General features: G+C 41.6%; 1 protein-coding gene across 1 annotated transcript in view; it reads right to left on the bottom strand.

Annotated features, from left to right (window-relative positions):
* Positions 1–21,983, bottom strand: part of IMPG2 (interphotoreceptor matrix proteoglycan 2) — a gene marked incomplete at its 5' end in the record, with an annotated part of 49,886 nt that overhangs the window by 1,832 nt on the left and 26,071 nt on the right. The window contains 5 exons of the mRNA XM_015410572.1: positions 11,780–11,859; positions 14,875–15,073; positions 17,611–17,625; positions 18,424–18,612; positions 20,514–20,724. Of these exons, the coding sequence (XP_015266058.1) occupies positions 11,780–11,859; positions 14,875–15,073; positions 17,611–17,625; positions 18,424–18,612; positions 20,514–20,724 (694 nt within the window). The remainder of the gene's footprint in view (positions 1–11,779; positions 11,860–14,874; positions 15,074–17,610; positions 17,626–18,423; positions 18,613–20,513; positions 20,725–21,983) is intronic.

Here is a 21,983-nt window from a genome sequence, read left to right as displayed (position 1 = left end):
ATTTCATCACAGTGTCCATCCAGTTACTCTCACAGCTTTTCCTCTACATAGATGCTTCTACCCCAGAAATGATTTTTTCCCCCAGTGGTCAGAAAGAGCTGTAGCAATGCAGGGGAACATGAAAAAAACTCTGTGTCTTCTGCATATGAATGGTAGGCATCAGTAAGACAGTCTGGCCAACAACTCTAAAAGAAGCCATGTCACTTATACAACGAACAGATGGTCAAATACAGACGAGTTTTTTAAAAAGTTCATATCCATTGCCTGTGATAAAATCCAATTGATTCTACTGTGAAACAACATATTTTTAAGCATTACAAGAATGTCCCCTTTATCTTATTCCAAATGACTCAAAAGTCCTAACTAGAACTAAGCAGAATTTTTGTCCATGGAAAGAGGCTAACTGAAAGGGGAAGGTTTGGAGGATGACATTTTCATTAATTTTTCTGTTTATGTTTTCCATGCAAAATTTGCTGCTTCTTTCTCCAATCTGCATTTTCAGTGCCATTAAAAATCAATTTTTTTTAAAAAATGAGCTTTCTTGTCAAGTGACCTGAGCCAATCAGGAATTATGTAGGCAACATCTGCCGTTACATCATACAGCCAATAAAAACTTGACTATATGCAACATCATGATATCAGAGTCTGGGGAGGAAGCATTACCCTCACACCGAAGGGGTTCCTCTTAACCCCACATAATTAATCACAGTTCATTATAGGGTGATGTCACTATACCAAATCACAATGATCTGGCCAGGAATTTTGCTACATTTCACTAAATTTCCTCACCTAAGTAATTGGCAAAAGGCAATTTTCATAAAATATAAACTCCTGGTTCTATTTCACCTCCAATAGAAATGGTCTAGATCCATTGTGTGTGGCCCATATAGTGCTATGCCAATGAGTTTAAACTTTTGAGTTCTCAAACATTTGCACATTTTTCAGCCATTTGGAAAAAGAGGAACAACGGTGTTCTTTAGGAGGCATAAGTGTTTGATTCAGAGATGAGGAACAGAGCTGTACAGATTTTGGGGGCAATGCTATCCATTAATGGAAAATGTTTCTTTAGTTAGGAAACATACTGGAAAATTCTCAGGACAAAAGATTCATAATTAATTAACAGTCCTTCTGGATGCTTCCTAATGAAGTTGAGCCAGATCTGTGCTTGAATTTTGCAGAGCTGCATTGGCATTATGTCCACCTGTCCATTCTAAACTGGATTGAGACCCCTAGTTCACTTCTCATAGACTAATACATTAATAGATGGTAACAAAAAACAGATGGTAGATGCTGATCTGGATTTAAACCTGTAATTCGGAGGAGAAAGGAGCCATATGCTGAATTTAATCCCCAGAAGCATCAGGAACATTAGCACACCTATTTCATTATGAGTTAATTCCTCTGCCTTTTCTTAGTTCATATATAGGGCTTGCCACTTGTTTTCAGTACAATGCACATGAAGGAATTAAAAAGTTCCTTCATTCATTGGGTGGCCTCTGTAAATGGAGACTGTCATATTGCCAAGTAATGAAGGTTGCCACCTGTTCATAATTCTTATGGACTGTTAGTATTTGGGGAGCTCTGTCCATAAGTTCCTGTCTATATTTTTCTGTCCAGAAGTTTTCTGTTCATATTTTCTATGAAAGAGGCAAAATTGTGCATTTGCTATGTTTTCTAGGTAAGGAAGATCCTGAAGGAGGGACTGTACAGACCATTACGCATTAGTAACTTGCTTTCCAGCTCCATATTTAATAATTAAAATCATATTACTCAGCAGCTAATGTTCCCTATGCCCCCCTTAATGCCATGCTAATTTTGCCCAATCATCACACCAGTAACTGGCTGCATTGGCCATAGTTTGCCACTTGGGTATTCTTCTGAAAGTCTCCTCAAAATTTCTCTCTTAATTTTTGAGTTCTGAATTCCCTTCTCTGGAAAATGATCAGTTTCCGAGTTTCAAGCTATCAGTCAAAAAGAAAAATGTGGTGTAACAAGTAGAAAAAATTGAGCTATGGAAAAATCTTTCCAAACTTACTGAGCTGAACAGGAGGCATACTGAAATAACAAGCATATGGTTAATAGCTTAACATTATGGAGAAAAGATCCTTACCATCTGTTCATGTATCATAATGTGCTCAGCAGCCAAAACCTTTCTTGCATAAATAAATAAATAAATAAATTTGATGCTGCCCTCAGGCTTCTAAAAGCTATTTATTAGAGCATTCACTAGAACACTGAGCTTCTGGTCTGGGACCTATTAATACTGTAGAAAATTCCTAAAGTTCATAGCATTAAAACTACTTACTCACTTTTACCAATATCTGAGATAAACCAAACACCATCAGAAGCATTCACACTTTCGTGAACATGTTTTGGACTAGTATGGGCCAAACTACATGTTATAAGGCTAGTTCTGGGACTGGATCTCCTAATGTTTTCTTTTTTAATTAACTGCAGTTAACCATTCCAGGGGCATTTTTAATTAGCAAAACTGTGAAACATAGGATTAAAGCCACTCTCCTCTCCCTCATGGTTCCAGTGTAAATTGGAACCCCACACAGCTATGCCTGAGCTTTTAAAGATTAATTGATATTTGTGATTTCTGTCTAGATTATCACTTTATAGGAGATATGTGGTTCCCAATGAAATCAGCAGACCTTTCTACTGCCTTTGTCCTCTCTCCAATAACATTTGTCTATTAACACAAAGCATGTGATTTGATAGTACCACACTATGAATTTCTTCAGCCTTGCCAGTGGCAGCTATTGAAGTGGAGCTGGAGCAGGGAAATTTTGGATTTATGGTGACATCACATTTCTTGTTTTCCATTAGTAGATGTCAGTAGAAGACAGAAGGGACATCTGGGACTTTTGCTGGCAACCATCTAATTCCAGCCTTCTTGGGTTTAGGAAATACAAGTGGGGGACTCATGGGGGGAATATCACTTCCTTCTGCCTTAAGCTGTCTCTACTGTCTCTCCTTCCCTTTCCCTCACAGTCCCTTCAGTGTCTCCCCTTTCTTGCTTTCTTCTCTCTCTCTAGCCACTTTATACCCCTTTTGCTCCATTTTTCTTTCCTCCCTCCCTCTACTGTAACATTATTTTCCTCCTATCTTCCTTCTTGTATTTCATCCCTCTTTATTCCTTCTCTTCCCCACCCCTGCTCACCTAAGATTTTGAAATGAAAGGCAGCAGCCATTTTGGATTACCTAGTTAACCACAGAGAACACTGGATATGTTGTATACAGGCCCCATTCACACAGAGCATTTGCCATGCTAAAGAGATGGATAATAGGCGGATTTTCTGGGCGTGATCACATCGCAACATCTAGGAAGCATAGTGCTCCCGTGGCTAACCTGTGGCTTCCCGCCAACGATGTGCGTTAAAAAAACTAGTACCTCCAAGGTACTAGTAAACATTCGCCATGGGCTGCCTCCAGTCGCCCATGGTGTGATCACGCCGGCACGCAGCATTCCCCTCCAGTCCCTCGTTTACCCACCAGCGCTGAGAGAAAAACCCGTGGTGTGCCGCCGGCACATCTGATTGCATAATCGCGGATCAAACTGTGCTGGGGCAATTAGCCACGCCTCCCCCCACGATATCCGGCCCGTGTGACCGGGGCCACAGTTGCCTAGAGCAAGTCAAAATGTCTTCAGAGATCTCATGAGATAATCTTGTGAGATTTCAGCATGTTAAACCTTTTGAAATTTTATTTTATTATAATTTAAATTTTTGGCAAACTTTGACAAATTTATATTTAAAGAGCTGCTGGTTCAGAGTAGGTCCCCTGTCCCTCCCTCCCCCCCAATCAGCAGAAAACCCTTTTCTTGTGACCCTAAACTAGATGACTGCCCTCAACTAGTGGCTGGCTTACAAGTTAATAAGCAAAGGACCATATTTTGGTTATTGGTGGTGGGGTGTCCATTTCTTAATGTAGTTTCATTATCTTCCAACTCCTTCCAACTCCTTCCAACCCTGTGAATCTGTGATTTACAATATTATTTTGTATGCTGTAGCATAATCCAAGCACAAGTCTCTGACTCTCAGGGGACTGAGCCCAACATGGCTACACCCTCTAGCATCTTTTAGAAGTGGTCCACAGACAAAGCCTCAGTTGTTGGGGGAGGAGGAAGGTTTTGTCTCACCCTAGCCCATCTCTCCCTTGCTCCACACCTTTCCTCTGACTCCAAGATAGAGGTCTGGCCCATCATTCTTGGCTACACTTCCTCCTGGTTTGTAAAGGATTTCCTGTGGGCATGGCAGCCCCGAGCTCATTTAAAGTCCCATGAAAGGGGGTTTGTCCTGCTGAGTGTGGGCAACAGAGGTGATGGGGTGCCTGCCCAGGCCCTCCCTTTCTGTGCTCCTCCCTCTACTGCTACCTTAGAGGGCCTCTTCTCTGGCCTAAGCTGGCCTGAATGGGATGCGGATGCTGCCAGTCTCATCTGTGGGATCACCATCAAGCATCAATTGGTGACAGATCCCCAGCTAAGCCTCCCTGTGCTGTGACCCACCCAGCCCTTCCTTGTTCTCTGGTAGGGCTTCCACCATGGGCTCACTGTTGTAACTCCAATTGTTGGGGCCTGCACTGCCCACCTGGGAGCCTCCACCAACCCAGGTAAGTTTGGAAGCAGGGCCCTCAACCCCAGACACAAGTTAACAGTGATCACCTGTGATGTATGCTATCAGCCTTTAATTATAAAAAGTCTGACATGAAAAGTACTAGAAGTCACAAATTATTTCATCCTAGATCATGAACACTGTCTTCTAGAGTGTATGCTACACATTATGTTTAGTGGTAAGGGGAGGTTTAGAAAAAGCATACATTTAACTATAATGAGATGCTGAACATGTGTTGTGTTGACAGTCTCAGTGAACTCTGCATAAAATACCTTTTTCTTTATCTCCAAACATGTTGATAATATAGGGCTCATCCTTGCTCCATACAAAACAATGAGAAAATGGTTTAAACATAATGAGAGAAGTGGTTTAAAGGTGAGAAAATAGTTTAAACATAATGAGAAAATGGTTTAAAGGTGTCAAATTATTCATAGATTACTTATGGTTCCAATGGGCATGTGTGTGTGTGTGTGTGTGTGTGTGTGTGTGTGTGTGTGTGTGTGTGTGTGTGTGTTCGTGTGTGTTCGTGTTCACCATGTGGGTTATAAACTGTGCCTGGCAAGAATACTGACTTATTTACAAACTATTGGAAAAATCTATCACTTCGTGCCTTCAATGGCCTTAAACTACAAATGATGCAGAACTAATTTCTCTTGGCAGGATCAATGCAGCAAATTGGAAACTGATAACTGCCCTTTGCTGATGTTTCAGAAGTATGGTTTTGGAAATATTGCTCACGTGATGGGCATGTAGAAAAAACACAAGGGATGCAATCCACAAGGAATTTTTCCTGTACACACTCCACTGAAATGAATATGTTATAGCCAGTTTTGATTCATTCAGGGAAGCTTGCACAACCGAACATCCTGGTAGATTGTGCTCTCCTTATTAACAATGGGCAGCCCTGTAGCCAGAACATTTTCAGCGGGGGAGGGGGCACACATGCCCTTGATGTGGTGATGTCAGTTGTGATGTCACCAGCAAGTAATTGGCCAGCAGTTGGGCTCTCCTTTTCCCTCCCTGTTCACAGAGGCTCGGGAGCCTCATGCGCACCAGTAACAGAGAGGGAGAAGGAGAGCTGAGGAGGGAGGCAGGTGCATATCTTTGCTGCCTGGGCTCCTGGGAGTCGGGGGAGGGAGGGGGTCTGGCATCTTCCCAGGGAAGGCTGGGGTCATCCATGAGGGGGCACCCCCCCCCAAAAAAGCCCCTCATCGTTATGGGCCTGGCAGTGGGAAAGAAGTATGTCATTTAATGACCATGGACATTTTTGATTCCTCCTCTTGTAGTAAATAACTCAAGGCCTACTTTGCTAGTACCCGATTTTACTTTGAGATACATACATACTATGTTTGAGAAGTACAACATATTACGGATGGAAACAAAAATAGTGGTAGTCAGGTGTAACATTTGCTACAATCCAACTTTATCCAGCATTAAAAGGCCATGGAATAGTCATTTTTACTTTGAGAAGCAGGTGTGATAGCTTTGATGTCTTGCATGTACTTTGGAGTTATATATAACCATTCCTGTTCAGGCATAAACCTATTAGCTTTATCTCCCTTGCTGGAAGGAGTGGAACGGTGAAGGTGCTCACTTCCTCAACAAATGCTTACAGATGCAAGCGACGTGTACCAGAAATCCAGTACCTGTAGGTCAAACAAGGAAACCCCGTTGCATGGCTTGAGCTCCCTTGGTAAATGCTGTGTAGTGCCCTCCTTCTCTGCAAGAGGCCACTAATCTTTTACAATATTCTTTTGGCTAATCCTCTTTCGTCAAAGCTGAGAGCATTCTTTTGTAACTGCTTGAGCAAGGTTGTGCAGGAGTCCTTAACATGGATTTGGTTTCAACGTCAACAAGAATAGTTTTCCTTTACCTTTTCACACACCCCAACAATCCTCTATCTAATAAAACTAGCTTTTTCTCCCTTAGCTTAGTGTTGGTGGTTCCTTTTAGCACCTCTGAGTCTAATTGAAATTTACACCACAAAAAATGCCATCTCTTCAAATAAGACCATTTACTTCAGTATAGGTACTATAGGCAACATGGAACTTAATCAGAAATCTTTTTGGTCAGGCATTGATACCTGACTCTACCAGATCATAATAGGGGAGGCAATTCCAACTGGAATATCAGCAAGACTTCTCCCAAATAATCTGGATTCAAGGAATCAGGCAATCCCATGCCATTGTCTACTACATAAAGCTCCCAGATCTCTTGTGAGCTGTTGATTTGGGTAAACACCTGTTTAAGATCAGCAACACAAACATGGCACTACAGTTTGAGAGCCTTGGGTGCACTTTTGTCCAATGTGACACTCTCTTGGATTTATGACACGCCACCACCACAAATTTTATCTATAGAGTTTTTCAACAATAATAATATTTATTCTTATGGACATCATAAATGCCATATAATTGGTAAAAATAATCACATGGAATCTTGAAAGAAAATTTTTTATTGCAATGAAAAATAAAGAGAGAATATTATGTACAGTAAGAAAAATATGCACTGTAAAAAACAATGAAATGCTCATTTCAGTATGATCAGAACCTTTTCAAGGCTAGCATTCTGGAAGACAAATCTATTGCTGTGAGATGTGCTAAAGTCACAGAAACACAGAACAGGCCTACCTCATACAGAACTTTCTCTCTGATTACGTGCGTTTCAGATTTGAAGTCTGCTATCAAAGCTCAACAATTGCCAGACTCTAATTGTCCACTAAAATGTAATTCATTTGTATCACTCAGGCTATGTCTGCACTGAAGATTGCCCTAGATTCAGATTGCTTTGCTTTCCACACATTTGCCTTATGCCGTCACTATTCTCTTGCATTCCCATGATTTAAATGTGCACTATGGTTCTCCTTGTGTCTTCATTCATTAAGGAAAACTGGGCTATACCTTGGGATATGAGGGCTTTGATTATTCATTGTCTCTTTTTTTAAAAAAACATACAAATAATTGAATAACAAGGACTGTGCCACTGCACACTTTTGCCTGATAGAAATGCACATTGAAGAATAGAAAAGCCATTTGAAAAGCTGCTGATTAGACCAAAGCCTGCATTTGACTGGACCCATGTATCACAACCTTGATGACAGCATTTTAGGACTAATCCCAGACTACTGTCTGCAAATGTTTGGTTGAACCCTAACTGGAGGCGACTGTAATTTGGCCACTCTTTAAGATAGATTACCCATATTCCAACTGTGCCTCCTGCAAATGCCACAGGTCAAAGGCACTTCAAATTCACCCTAATTGAAGATTCACGAGTAGCAAAGCAGCAGCGCAGACAAGCCCTAAATGGCAAATTATTGGTAGAGTATGAAGGCAGGCAAGAAGCATGAAGAGGCATGCAGCTTATTCCTCATGCACCACTTTAAACTGCAATACATTTCAGAGCCAAATTCTAGGATGTGCTCCAGCTGCAAAAACATATGTCAGAGGATTAATCCCTCCACTTATTGAGCCACTCCTGCTCAGATAAATCACAACAGACTACAGTGGCCTCAGAAAGCCCAGTCTTACAAACAGCATGGAGGAAAGTTTAAGGCTGTGGGATGGTATACTGTGCATATGGAGATACTGAACACTGATCATAGTTAAAACATTTTTTTCAAGAAAAAAAATAAGCCGTCTGATGCATGTTCCCCAATTCCACTTAAGGAACACAGCTGCAAGAACTGACAGCATGGTTGGCTGTCAAGTACTAGTCCCCATCCCTCACCCATATCCTTGCCTGATGGCACCATATTACTGAGGAAGAGCTACCTTGCACAATTATTGAAGGTTAAAAAACTTAAAAGCCAGTGAGCTAAGTCCATTCAGTATGTGAATCCACATGAAAAAATATCTTTCATCTGTTGATACCTACTCAGTTCTGTGTCTGGAAGTGCACAATAACATTTTGTGCTTACATTCCAGGCAGTATTGCCAAAGAATATTCATACTTGACTCAGGACTCTGTTCAATCAAGGATCATCTCAACCAAGAGGAGGCAGTATGGATATAACCACAAAGGTGTGGGGGGGGGGGAGAAATGTGTCACAGTAGTTCCAAAACGTAGGAACTAGAATGTCATCTGCCCATCGTGTGAATGAGTTGGAATAAGTAAATCTAGTGCTATTTTTATTACTGCATATGATACCAGTATGAAAATAGTTAGAAGAAAACAAGCAAATGCATTAATTTATAAATTCAAATTGGTTAAAATATCCACATCTGTTTAATCAAACTCCTGACAAAGTAAAACTTTAAAAAAATAAACAGCTGTGGAATATTTAGCCTTTCTTGCCTTCAGAGTATCTCTCTCTGCGACATATGTTCAGAAGTAGCACGTGGTCATACTGGTAATTTTTCGATGGAAAGAGATGACTGTCTAGATGGTTTGATCCAATTTCTCAAGGGGATGAGATGATGGTACAAAAGCCAACAGTGGCAACTACTTTAAAACAAAGGATGTGATGGTCTAAATTCCTCATTAAGTTTGTTCTTAATAACAGAATATTATTCTAATATTATTTTGGGCAAGAAAAGCTAAATCATATGCTAAACATCTAGGTAACTACCATTTTAAATTTTGTTTACTGATGGACCAAATTGTTTCTTAAAATGCAAATATCATTTGAATGAAACAGTAACAAAACTATAAGAATGTCAAATGCAACTCAACATTTATCTCATTACTAATCACTTAAAAAAACCCAAACATGTAGCTCTCCAAAGCAGAGAAAACCAAACAGCAGTTATTATGTTTTATTTATACCTCCCCAGAACCCTAAACAGAAAGAAAAACAAACTTTCACAAGACAAGAGAATTCAGTTGCAGAATGGTCAGTGTCCCGTTGAATTAAACTCTGCTCCATTTACACACAAATGAAACTGATTTGCATGACCTTGCAAATGCTGAACATCTCTCATGATGTACAGCTGCATTCAGAATTAACCACTGATAAGCAGCATTCCTCATATGTATCCACCCATTTAGTGGACACGAGAATCCACCCATGAGCAGTTAAGATCCATACACTTCACTGAAAAGACTATAAGAAACTTTGCCAGCGCATCTGTGCCTCATCCCCGTGGCAACATGGTCCATCACTTCTCATGATAGATCCTTTCTACTGGATCTGTTTTTAAAGCAACTTCCTAAAAGGAAATAAACAGAGCAGTGATTATTTAAGTTCTTGTCAAAAACCCGCATACAGGCAATACAAGCTGTCATTTCTCCCACCACAGTCACTAGTCACTAATCAAACCCTTAAGTGGGGATAGGCAAGTATAGGTTTCGCACTACAACACCCTTCCTAAAATGTGAGAACCAGTTTTAGAAAACACTAAAAATGTGGACAAATGAATTTTCAAGACTGTCAAAGAACTGAGTTTTATACACTTAGAACAACCACAGTAGTGAGAGTCCAACAGTGTCACATAAGCTTGCACTTTCCTAGAACCCACAAGAGCAGATATTACATTCTACTAACAATGACAGGTTCTTTGTTCATTACCTTGTTGAATTTGCAGAATTCAAGAAGGACTAGCTTGTAGGAATTGTGTTCCTGATAGCTTTCAAACTCCTATTTTAAAGGAAAAACTACTGAATATTAGCTAGTCTTCAACAAGAATACTGAAAAGTGACAGGGGCTTTCCAATACTCATCTGATTCCAGCCTTGAGATATTTCATTCATGTGTGAACATTTCAGAGGGTTTAGTTTTACTAGGTCTAGAACGTAGACTGCCTCTCTAATATGTTAAGATATGAATGGTCTGAATGGGTACTAGGGATGGTAACTGCATTAAAATTCCAGTTGTGTTAATTGGCAGAATTATGTTTTTCTGCACATGCTTGCCTGGGCTTCCCACAGCTACGGGAATGGCCTTCCCTTCCCTTCAAGGTGTGGCTTACCCAGGCTCCCTGTGTCACGATTGCCCAAGCGGGTGGGCAAGGCACGGAGTATCCAGTAAACACAGAGTTCAGGGCACCAGAGAGGCAGAGAAAACAAACACAGTCCAAGATACCAAATTACTTGCAGAAGTTCAGGGTTACTGGAGCTTCATAGTTAGAGATGTAAAGCCGTTGTCCAGAGTCCAGTTACAAATTCCGGGGTCGAGGAGCCAGAAGACAATGTCACGCAATCCGTAGTCCAAAAATAGCCGAGGGAGTCAAACAGGGAGTCAGGAAACCAGATGCAAAGTCAGAGGTGCCGCGATGTAATCATGTGATCAGTTGCCAGCACAAGGTGGATAGTGCAGAAGGCTTCCTTAAAAACCCGTTCCCTGTGTCATTAATTACTGGCTGATTAATGAGTCCTGGCTCCAGTTAATACTCTGGACTCAGAGTATGTCTCCCACGCATGCGTGCTTCTCTATGCCTGGTTGTCAAATCCTGTCTCCTTTGGTCTCGTAAACGAGCTACAGGTGGAGGGGAATCAGGGTGTGGAGCTGGTGCTCGGCTCAGCAGGAGCGGCTCCAGGTGTGAACCCTTCTGACAGCCGGTGTTCATCCTCTGCAAAACGTATGTCCAGAGGTGCAGGGAGCTCTTCCTTGGAGGAGAAAGGTGCAGAATCCTCGGGATCAGGGTCCACTGGGTCGGGCAGCATGGTGGGCATGATACCCCGCAGCCACAGGGCACCTGGGCAAGCCAAGGGAAGGCATGGGGGTCTGGCCTAATATGATAATGAGCTGTGCTTTCAGGGGTGTGGCCTAATATGCTAATGAGTTCCTGCTGTTTGGTGTGGCCTATTATGCTAATGAGTTCCTGCTAGGCTTTTTCTACAAAAAAAGCCCTAGCTAAGGCCACAGCCATACACAGCCGTGAAAGCTTTCGACAACATATTGATGTCTCAATAGTTAGGAAAATAAATGTAAAGTTAGTCTAATGTTAATAACTGGTACTGTTGCATAACATCATATTTCCAATGAAGTATAAAATCATGGCAGTCTTGTACTTACTCCCTTAGTTTCATTCAAATATATGATATTAAAAAATCTATTTAAAAATTCAAATATACTGGGATTTTACATACTGTTTTAAAGAGTTAAAATGAGTCTTCCAATTTGCTCTGAGGCAGTTTTCTTTTGAATGAATCCCTGCTGTGTGGAATATAATAAACAGGCTTGGCAGAGGAACAACTACAAAATTATTTTCGAAGCATCTAACTCACATTTGATGCTGTCTTACAAATTCTGCAAACTGCCGGTCTTTGGCATATAGTTCTAGAATCCGTATTCTGTCTTGGATCTCCTATAATATGAGGAAACACACATTTTTAAATGGACACAATATTGCAAGCCCAAATTTCTACTTCTCAATATTGGATTGGATTCAATGATTCCATTCAGCCATCAACTCCATTCTGCTAATTCATGAATCCACAACATACAGCCTTGGGGTCACATGCAACTGGACAGCCCAGCTGGCATGGCCCACAGCTCCCACTGACATTTGTGGCTGCTGTGCAGGCATTGCTGGACTCCATGCAGGGCCGGCTCACTCACTAGGCGAACTAGGCAATCGCCTAGAGCGGGACAGCCCTTAGGGGCACCAAACTGCACCCGGCCCCGTACTCTGGGAGTTTCTTGATTATTTGTGTTTTTCATTCTTCCTAAAATGCATTTATTTTTGAAAATTGGTGGGTGCCCCGGGGGGGGGGGAATAGAAGGGATCCTCGTCTAGGGTGCAAAATAAGCTGGAGCATTGCTGGACTCCATGTTCCTGATTGGCTGCAGCTCCAAGTGAGGCCAGCTCACTGGAGTTAGGACAGCTGGGTGGGCACTGCTAAAGAGACACCACTCAAGATTGATGGGAAGTCTCTCAAGCACACAAATGCCTGAGATGGTTGCCACTTTCATCACTCTGTTTCCTCGGGTTACCAGCCTCCAGGTCGGGCCTTGAATTCTAGAGAGATCACCTATCATGGAAGAGACGGCAGTTTCAGAGGATGAACTGTTTGGCATCCCATTCCCACTGAGGTTTCTCCCCTCTCCAGAATTCCCCCCACCAAAAAAAAAAACAAAAACCCACCACTCCCAGATCTCCAGGATTTTTCCAAGAGAAAATTGGGAACCCTACGAGTGGTTCCCCAGATTCTCAGAACTCCATTTCTTCTGAAATCCTGGAACTTGATGGAATATACATGGCTGACCATGCTTTATTCAAGAAGATTCTGCCTCCTGCTATGAGAGTCATTATCTGGGAGCAGAGAAGAGGGCAGCAGCTATGGCAGTGGCATGGAGTGCGAGGAAGAAAGAATGCAGAAGGCCCCCAATGGCTGGAACACTCATCCTCCCAACAAGAAGAAGGAGATAAATAAAATGACACTTAATGAAGTGTCACTGCAAGAGACAGCTAGGAACTCCACCCCCTTCCCCTATCCTGTGCACCCTTCTGTCGCCTGCCATGGCTTGCACAAGTCATCTGCTCCAGTCTCCTACCACTCCAGATGTATCTTTATCAGCCCTTTCACCTCTCTGCTTCTATAGTTATAAAATTGTAAAATGGCCTCCAAAAGCTCTATGCCTTTGGACAACCTGAAAGACTATCTTTCATAAAATAGTTCTGGTTATGGCTGTCAAAAGGGGGATCTCTTCTTTTTTTTGTAAAAGCTACTTTTCACCCCATTTCAGCATTTTTGGGAGGTTGTCCTAAAAGGGCACAAAAGCATTTGGCCCATTCTGGGCAAGTGGTATGCTGATCTAAGAAACACTGCCCTTGCCCTCAGTTGGCTGTATGAATGACACAACCACACAGGCAAATATTATTTGCAGCACAGCAATAAACATATGGAGCAGAGGTCCATAGGAATTCTCAGTCTGGGGCAAGTGATGCTCTGTATTCTTGGTGCTGGGGGGGCAATAGTGGGAGGACTTCTAATGTCCTGGCCCCACTGGTGGACCTCCTGATGGCACCTCGTGTTTTTGGCCATTGTGTGACAGAGTGTTGGACTGGATGGGCCTTTGGCCCGATCCAACGTTAGCTTTTCTTATGTTCTTATGTTCTTCATGCTCACTACCAGATCCCCAGTTGGCTGGAATGATCTTTCTTAAGAAAATGACAACTCATTAAAAAAAAAAAGTGGTAGCAAAAGAGCAGTAGAAAAGAAGGTAGGTGAGGGTGTCCCCCCCCCGAAAATAGTTTATCATGTCTCAAAATGCCTCGTTGTGTTTCCCTCCCTCCCAAAAAACGAATGAGCATTCAGTACTTCTGCTAGCAGTTCCATGTTCATAAGATCAATGTTTTTCAAGGTGTTTTTATGCACATGGAAGTTAGTGTTAAGAGGAAGGAAGCACCTCAGCAGAGGAAAGCCTCTGCAGTGGCTGGAGAGAACTGCTCAAGAGGGGAACAATATCATAGGATGAAACCCCTAGATCACACTGTACCCCCCCTTCAGTTCATCATGGAACCCCTCTTTATCTGGGCTTTAAATTAAGGGGTTCTTTTTAGCTCTTTTATAGTCTGCTCCTAGCATGAGGACAGTTTAATATCATTTTAGAGTGCTCTATTTGCTTTTTGTGCTTATGTGCCCTGCCTTTTTTAATTGGCTTGGTTTTATTAGTACCTTTTTACTGATTTGCTTTTATGTATTTATACTACTAGCTTGGCTTGTTGTATTCAATTATTTTATTGACTTGTTTTTATTGTCTTGGGTTGATTCTGCATTGGCTTTTCCCTCCGTTGTTTCAGCAAACCCATGTTGGAACAGAAATCCCCCTCTACATTGCATGCTACTTTCACTTTCTTTGACCATCGGATTTTATGGTACCCTCTACACTGTATGCCACTTTCACTTTCTTTTGATCATCGGGTTTTATGGTACCTTTTGCATAGATTTATGGCTGTTCTATGGCAGTTCAGGGGTGACTTTGCAGTCAGTACAGCGTTGGCCTAGGGTATTTGAATGTGGTTTTGAGCTGTACTTTTTCCTCAGTATTGAGAAAATGTGGAGCGAATGTCAGATGCAGAACCAGCCTTGGTTGGTTTTGTTTTATTGTTTTAGTTGTAAGCCACCTCAAGCAGGTCTGAAGAGGTGGCATTCGGGTTGCTAGCCATAGCTCACAGCCCAGTGGGAGCATTTAGGGAGGTGGGGGAAATTTCATCAACATCACAAGACGTCAGTTCCTACACAGAGTTACACTCTTCTAAGCCCATTGGCTTCAATGGACTTGGAGGGTATAACGGGGTTTATGATTATATCATTTGTGTTTAAAGGACTACAATCAAGCCCCTGAAATAGGACAGGGTGAAAATAAAAACAAGTACCTGTTTAGTGAGCTCACTGTTTTCATAAATGTGCCTGATCTCCTCACTGCTGTACTCAGTGGATGTCTCATTACTGGTAGAGCTGTAAGAAGTAAGCTGTGGATATCTCTTACAGTACGGATTGTTTCCTGTAGCATCACTCTCATACATTGGGTTGTATTTCACTGCATTTTCGATGGATGAGAGGCTGTCCCCTTGCCTATAAGGAAAGTAGAAATGTGCAAATGGCAAGTAGTACATTCCTATTGTTGCAAAATACTTCCCAAGTTTACTTAACCCTAAAGTAGTCTGGCACTCCAGACAACAACCTGGGAGATAAATCCTTCTCCACACTACAAGGCTTCAGTTTAGGGTTCTTTGGAGATGCTAATCATAACGCCTTTACAAGCTGGAACTTATAATAAATCATGAAGAGTGTTATGGTGGGTGGGTAGAGCAATCCTTGTAACAGGTGGGCCAGTGCAGCCCTCAATGACCTTGCTAGAGCCCATGTGGTCTCTTCAATAGAGCTGCTCAAGATGCCTCTGGCCTTCTGCCCTGTTTACAAGCCCTATGAGGGTCAGAGTTGGCTTTGTAACTTTTGAGGAAGCTAGCAAATCCCATCGGACATCTGATGTATAGGAAGTGTTGCCCTATTTTTTAACTACCTCCTCCTCAGCCAACAGCTTTAACATTTCCATCCCTCAGGCCACCCACACTCAGCAAGATATCATCATATATTCTAATAGCAAAGTCAGCCAAATCCTAGGAAACTTAAATTCAGTGACTGGAGCTGTGAACATCATTTAAGCCAATGTGGTATAGCAGTATTTAAGCCAGTATTTAAGCCAGTGTAGTGTAGCAGTTAGAGCTTTAGAGCTGGGTCTGGGAGACCCAGGTTCAAAACACCAGTCTGCCAGGGAAGCTCACTAGGTGATGTTGTGCCAATCACATACTTTCAGCCTGAATGACCTCGCAGGGTTGTTGTGAGGATAAAAAGGAGGAGAGGAGAATGATGTAAGCTGCTTTGGTTCCTATTGTGGAAAAGGTGGGATATAAATGGGGTAAATAATAATAAATATAGATGAAGGTGGGAGGCAAAAAGTAGATTGGTGAATGATTGAGATGGAGAGAATGAGGCAGGAAAATTTGGAGGGTTCCCTACTAGAAATGGGCATGAACCAAACCACTAAGCAAAATTTGTCACAATTTTGCCCTGACTGTGGTTTGTGAACAGAAGTACATGATGTGTCTATTGTCAGGAACTTCCATGTACCTTTAAAGCAGTTTGTGGCTCTTTGTGGTGGTTCCTGGACAGACCAGAAAACAGGGATTTAAAGGGACTCAGAGCTCCCTTCTGTTCCCCGTGAAAGCCGCAAAAACAGCTGAGCGGCAGGGAGGTGCTCCCCATCACTCAACTATTTTGGGCTGTCTCGTGCAGTCCATTTAAATTTTAAAGAGACTGTAAAAGACAGCCAAAAAACAGTTGAGTGGCAAGGGGTGCTCCCAACTGTTCAGCTGTTTCAGGCTGACTTATTCAATCCCTTTAAACATTAAAGGGACTGCACAAGACATCCTGAAACAGCTGAGCAGAATGGAGCAAGTCACTCCCCATCACTCAGCTGTTTTTCAGGCTTTCTGAAAACCCTTTTTAAAGTGACTGCAGTTCAATATTCCCTCTGAGCTGAGTTAGTGTGAGCTAGCTTACAGTTTTTTAGCCTCCGGTTCACTCATTTTTGTCTTAGCTCAAGAATGATGGCTCCAGAGAAAACTAATTTCTGCAGTAGCCAGATCGTTCGCTCACAACTTTAATGCCAATAACTCACAAAGTAAGAATATTTGCTCACAAGACTCCACAGCTTAGAGGGAGCATTGCTGCAGTTTCTTTCAATTGGGTTTGTGGGGTCACAAACCAAGAACTGGTTTGGTTCACAAATGAACCACCCAGTTTGGTTCGTGATTCAGCCATGAACACAAACCATATTTTCCCAGTTCATGTCCATCCCTATTCTCTAACATGCAAGTGGATCTGGTCCAGCAGATGACACTGCACAACTGGGCCGCAGTTTTCCTAGCTAGATGTGTCGAGGGGTGAGCTGAAGACAGAGGGGCAGTAAAGGTATACTGGCTGTTGGGTGGGAAGGAAAGATGGAGAGAAAGAAGAAGAGAAAGGAGAGAAACTATAGGGGATTTTAGGGAAAGGAAAGGAGAAATAGTGGGGGAGGGGGAAATGAGATGCCCCCCTGCAAGTCCATGTGGGTTCCCGCTTGTATATTCTAGTAGCAACACATCTCCCCAGCTGAGGATACTTAAATCCAGAGATTGGAGGGGTGAATGAACAAGATGGATCTTTCAACAAACCTGGAAAATGCCTCAGGTTTGCATAAAAATCTGAAATATAAACAAAATACAGGGAGGGGATAAAAACCCAAAATCAATAAAAGCAGTACTTGTAGCTTTAACAAATAGATGTGTTCAGTGGCTTCTGCTGGCAACAACAACAGTTGGCCAGCATTCCGGGGTTGATTTTTGTTTGGTTTCTGTCAGTAAGAGGCAGGGGGAGGGGGCATGGCCCTTTCCAAGGCTATTTTGGACTCTGAGGGAGAACTCACTGGGGCCAGGCCTGGCAGCAACCACAAGACAATTTGATACCACCTGAATTGTATGACTCATGCAGGCCTGGCTGCTTGCTACAGTTCAACAGCAGCCACCCTATGAACACCATTACAGTGTAGTCATAGAATTTCAGACTGGGACCTTGAATCCCCATTCCTCTGTGGAAACTCACAGAGTGACTTAGGGCCACTTACACATTCTCAGACTAACCTACCTCACAGGGTCATTGTGAGGATAAAATGGAAGAGAGGAGAATGGTGTAAGATGCATTAGGACTCCATTGCGGAGAAAGTCCTATATATAAATGAAGTAAATAAACAAGATGGCAGGCAGATGAAAGGCAGACAAAAGGATGGGTGGGAAGGAGAGAAGGAAGTGAGCAAAGGTGAAGATATAGGAGTTTCTAGGATGAGGGGGAAAGGAAGCAATATGGAAAAGGGGTGCAGGACAAAGTAAGGTGTCCCCCACAAGTCATTGCAGGTGCCCTGTAGTGTAAATGGGCCCAAGTCAGTTTGCACCATGCCACTGGGCCATAGTTTTCCTGAGGTGAGGCTGCCAAGAAGGGAAGAAAGGAAAGCTGAAGACAGGGGGTAGAGAAAGGTTAGTTGGCTGGTGGGTGGAAAGGAGAAAAGAAAGCAGGAAAGGGGGAGAGGCTATGGGGGCTTTCAGGAAAGGGAAAAAAGATGTAGTAACGGAGGGGGAAATGAGATCCTCCTTGCAAGTCTTTGTGGGTCCCCCATTTGTTTATTTCTATTTACACACTAGGATTCCATTAGATTTTTCTTGTCATTTAGCCCTAACTAGGAGCCAACCAGGGATCATATATTTAAAAAGTCATTTTTGCCCACTGGCCATATGTTTATGCTCTCCTACACTGCCCACCTGCCTGTTCCTTTGTCTCCTTTCAATACCCATCTTGCTTAAAGAATGAAATACTATCCAATAGAGCCTTACCCTAACGTGTCCTCCATTTCACTCTTTGTATACTGATCTCGAAGGGTCCTGGCCAGGAAGAAAATAACAGCAGATGCTACGAGAAGAAAGCCAGCTACGGAAGCAATTGCAATACCCACAACAAGTGGTTCCGAGACATACTCTTCACAGTGCTCTCCTCTGTACCACCAGTTCTCACCTACACGGCATCTGTCATCCACCCCCATCAAAAGGGCAATGATAAAGAAAAACAAAGGAAAGTCATTCTGTTATCAACCTCAAATTATAAGCTTACGTTAAATCTTCACCAAGGTAAGACAGCAGGTGAGTGAAACACAAAGGCATTGTGCAGTCATAACTGAAATACAGGGAGCTAGCACAGAGGCTTAAAAACAATGTGTGAGTGGCACTATGAATGGAGGGAGGCTTCTCTCTGAAGTTGGCCTTGTTCATATTTTGAGGACCTATTGTGGTTATTGGAAAAAAAACAGTATAACATAGGGAGACCAATGCATGTGATTGATTTTTTTAATTTTATTTTTTATATTTATTACTAACAATACAATACAGTTAATGACACTAGAAAATCATTAGAATTATTAGAATTAGAAGACAGTTCATTTCAAAAAGCAATACAGGTACGTACATTCTTAGAATTTCTTGAAGGATAGAAAGAGAAGAGTTTTATTATACAAGACGTAACAGCGGTTTAGTAAACCCTAGAAAGAGTTCATATTCAATTTAAAACAGTTAAATCAGAATTTTTTTAAAAAAATCATCTATTACACAAGTATATTATTACAATATTAGTTAAACAAAGAAAATTCCAGTTGTAACATCACTTAACCAGCACACTTAAAGGAAAAAAGAAAAGTCAAACATACAATTACTATTATTAAACCAGTATACATTCATTCTTAAAAGCACTAAAACATAAGAGGGATTCTGTAACCCCAGTGAGGTTCTACTTTAGTCCAAGTGAGATGTATGCTCATTATATTTCTTATCAAAATCTAGGGGGGGGGGAATCTATGTTCTTATTATTGATCTTTACATTTCTGCATCTTGATATGTATAGATGTTTTTAGAGAACACAAAATTGTCAATATAATACTGTGCAGGATATTACCAGATCTCCTCCAAAGCTGGGCAATCAACAACCTTGAAAAGACCTAATTTCCTTACAGTTTCTCAGCACCCATGTATAATCTGATTAAGGGCCATTTTCTCGTTAATTTTCTGTATAATTTGTTTCTGAGGAATGTTCACCAAAGAACTGCCTTCTGACCTCCGTATCTCCAACATTTTGGTGAACACCCTGTGTTCATATTACTTCTAGCCCAATCTTATATATTTTTACTCATAAGTACCACTAAAACCAATACAACGAAGTCTGAGTCCAGTATCACCTTTAAGACCAACAAATTTTAATTCTGGCTATAAGGTTTCATGTGCATGCACATTTATTGATTGATTGATTTTTTACCCCGCCCTCCCAGCCAAGGCTGGCTCAGGGCGGCTTACACAAAATCATTATGAGCAGCAGCCGCTCCAGAAGCAACGAGAGGTTCCTCCACACCAGCCTGACACCCCAAAACCCCACCCCTTCTTCAGAAGTGCCTGCATGCACATGAAAACTTATACCCAGAATTAAACTTTGTTGGTCTTAAAGGTGCCACTGGACTCAAACTTTTTTCTATTGCTTCAGACCAACATGGCCACCCACCTGAAATCTAAAACCAATAAAGTTTACTTTAAACTCTTTGGGATTAGAATTTTGGCTTCATTGTTAAGTTTTGAAGATACCATAAAATATGAACAGCATACCTTCATTAAGAGTCTTTTCAAATTTAGTTTTGTTTCTCAATGGAGGTTTGTTAATTTTACATTTAATCCAGTTTTAAACTGATAATATTTAAAAAGAGGTGAAATTAATTGTCTCTTCTATTTATTTCTTTGTTGATATATGGGAGTTTTGAACGATCAGTTTCCTAAATCTTGTCAGTTTCCATTCTTTATCAAAGGTACCTACTATACTTCGATAAAGATGACCCCAGGAGAACAATGTGTGTGATTTCTGCATTTGAAAAGCTGAGACAAATTTCACTTACCTACATATTGCCCCTTGCCCTGGGATTATGTCACATTTCCCATCATTTTGACAAAAGTCAGGCTGGAGATCACAAATGCTAATACAAGGCAATCCATCAATGCTTAGATAGCCAGGATAACAGACACACTCAGCTTCCCCGCTCCACTGGTTCACTAAGCATTCAGAAAACTCATTGCATGCCTGGAACTTGCAAGGATCAGCTTGATCTCCTGAAAACAGAGACAAAAAGAGGATACAAACTGGACAGTACCTGCTACAGTTTACCTTAGTCACATTTTTGGCTTGCTAGAGAGACTCAGGCCATAGTTCTGTTAGCTGTTCTCTCAAAGACAGTTCTGGAAAGACCTCTCTCAGCCCTACCTACCTCACAGGGTGTCTGTTGTGAGGAGGGAAAGGGAAAGGAGTTTGTAAGCCACTCTGAGAGAAGGGCAGGGTATAAATCCAATGTCGTCTTCTTTTTCTCTCTACTCCCACTAAGCTTTGTTCAGACATCACATGAAACCATGTTTTACTTGATTGTCTGAATGTTATGGTTAATTATGGTCAATCAAACCAGGATCTGAAATGAAAAATTTTGGTTTATTATCCCCATGGTTTTGTTTAACTATGGTTTTGTATGACATATGAATGAAGACATCCTGGCTTGTTCCCAGGAAACACTTTTGTGCACTCCCCCACAAAGAAGCCAACAGGTAAACCAGGATTTCAGTAAACATCTTGAGAGTAAAACCAAGGTTTTACAAACAAACTATTTTGTTCCATTATGCCTGAACCAAGCCCAAGTCTATGCATCACCTGTATAGCAAGAATTTATGTATGCACTTCATTTATAGTCTGCCTTTCTCACAGAGACTGCAGGCAGAAACCAAAATAACAATGAAACAGAATTTGGAGAACATTCTGATGAACATCATTAATGATGATTAATTTCTATGACAGGTTGGGAAACCCAAAAAAGTTCAGAGCTGCCAATTCAAAACTCCCCTCAGATATGAGTTTATTATGCGCCCTTAGACAAGCTATTATTATATCTGTCTCCACTCCCCTATCTGCACTGTGGAGAGAAGAGCATCTATCTGTCAAGTTCTCTAGACTTGGTGGCATTTAGTGATTTCCACTTATTCTGTCCTATGTTTGCTCCCTGTGCTATTTCTGAGGATCCAGTTTCCTAGGAACTATATTTGGTTGAGCTCATTGGCCTGCAGAATGTGGCAGAAATGGGAAAGTGTTACCCTGTAAAGTAAATGGGTGATTGGATACATGCCAATACCTTAAAGGGTTGTTGTAAAGTATCACTGAGACAACACATGTAAAGTACTTAGAATGTTCACAGAGCATGGTATAGATGCTGCTATTACTACTACTAAATAAGACAAGCAGGTAGCCTTCCTCAGATTTGATGAGGCAGATGTTATATGTACCAAGTTTTCATTGAAGTGGTCTTTGTCACCTTAGTACAGATTTGAAA

The sequence above is a fragment of the Gekko japonicus genome, unplaced genomic scaffold, assembly GCF_001447785.1.
Source record: "Gekko japonicus isolate JY-2015 unplaced genomic scaffold, Gekko_japonicus_V1.1 scaffold241, whole genome shotgun sequence".
Lineage (NCBI taxonomy): Eukaryota > Metazoa > Chordata > Lepidosauria > Squamata > Gekkonidae > Gekko > Gekko japonicus.
This window is presented reverse-complemented; position numbering and strand designations above follow the sequence as displayed.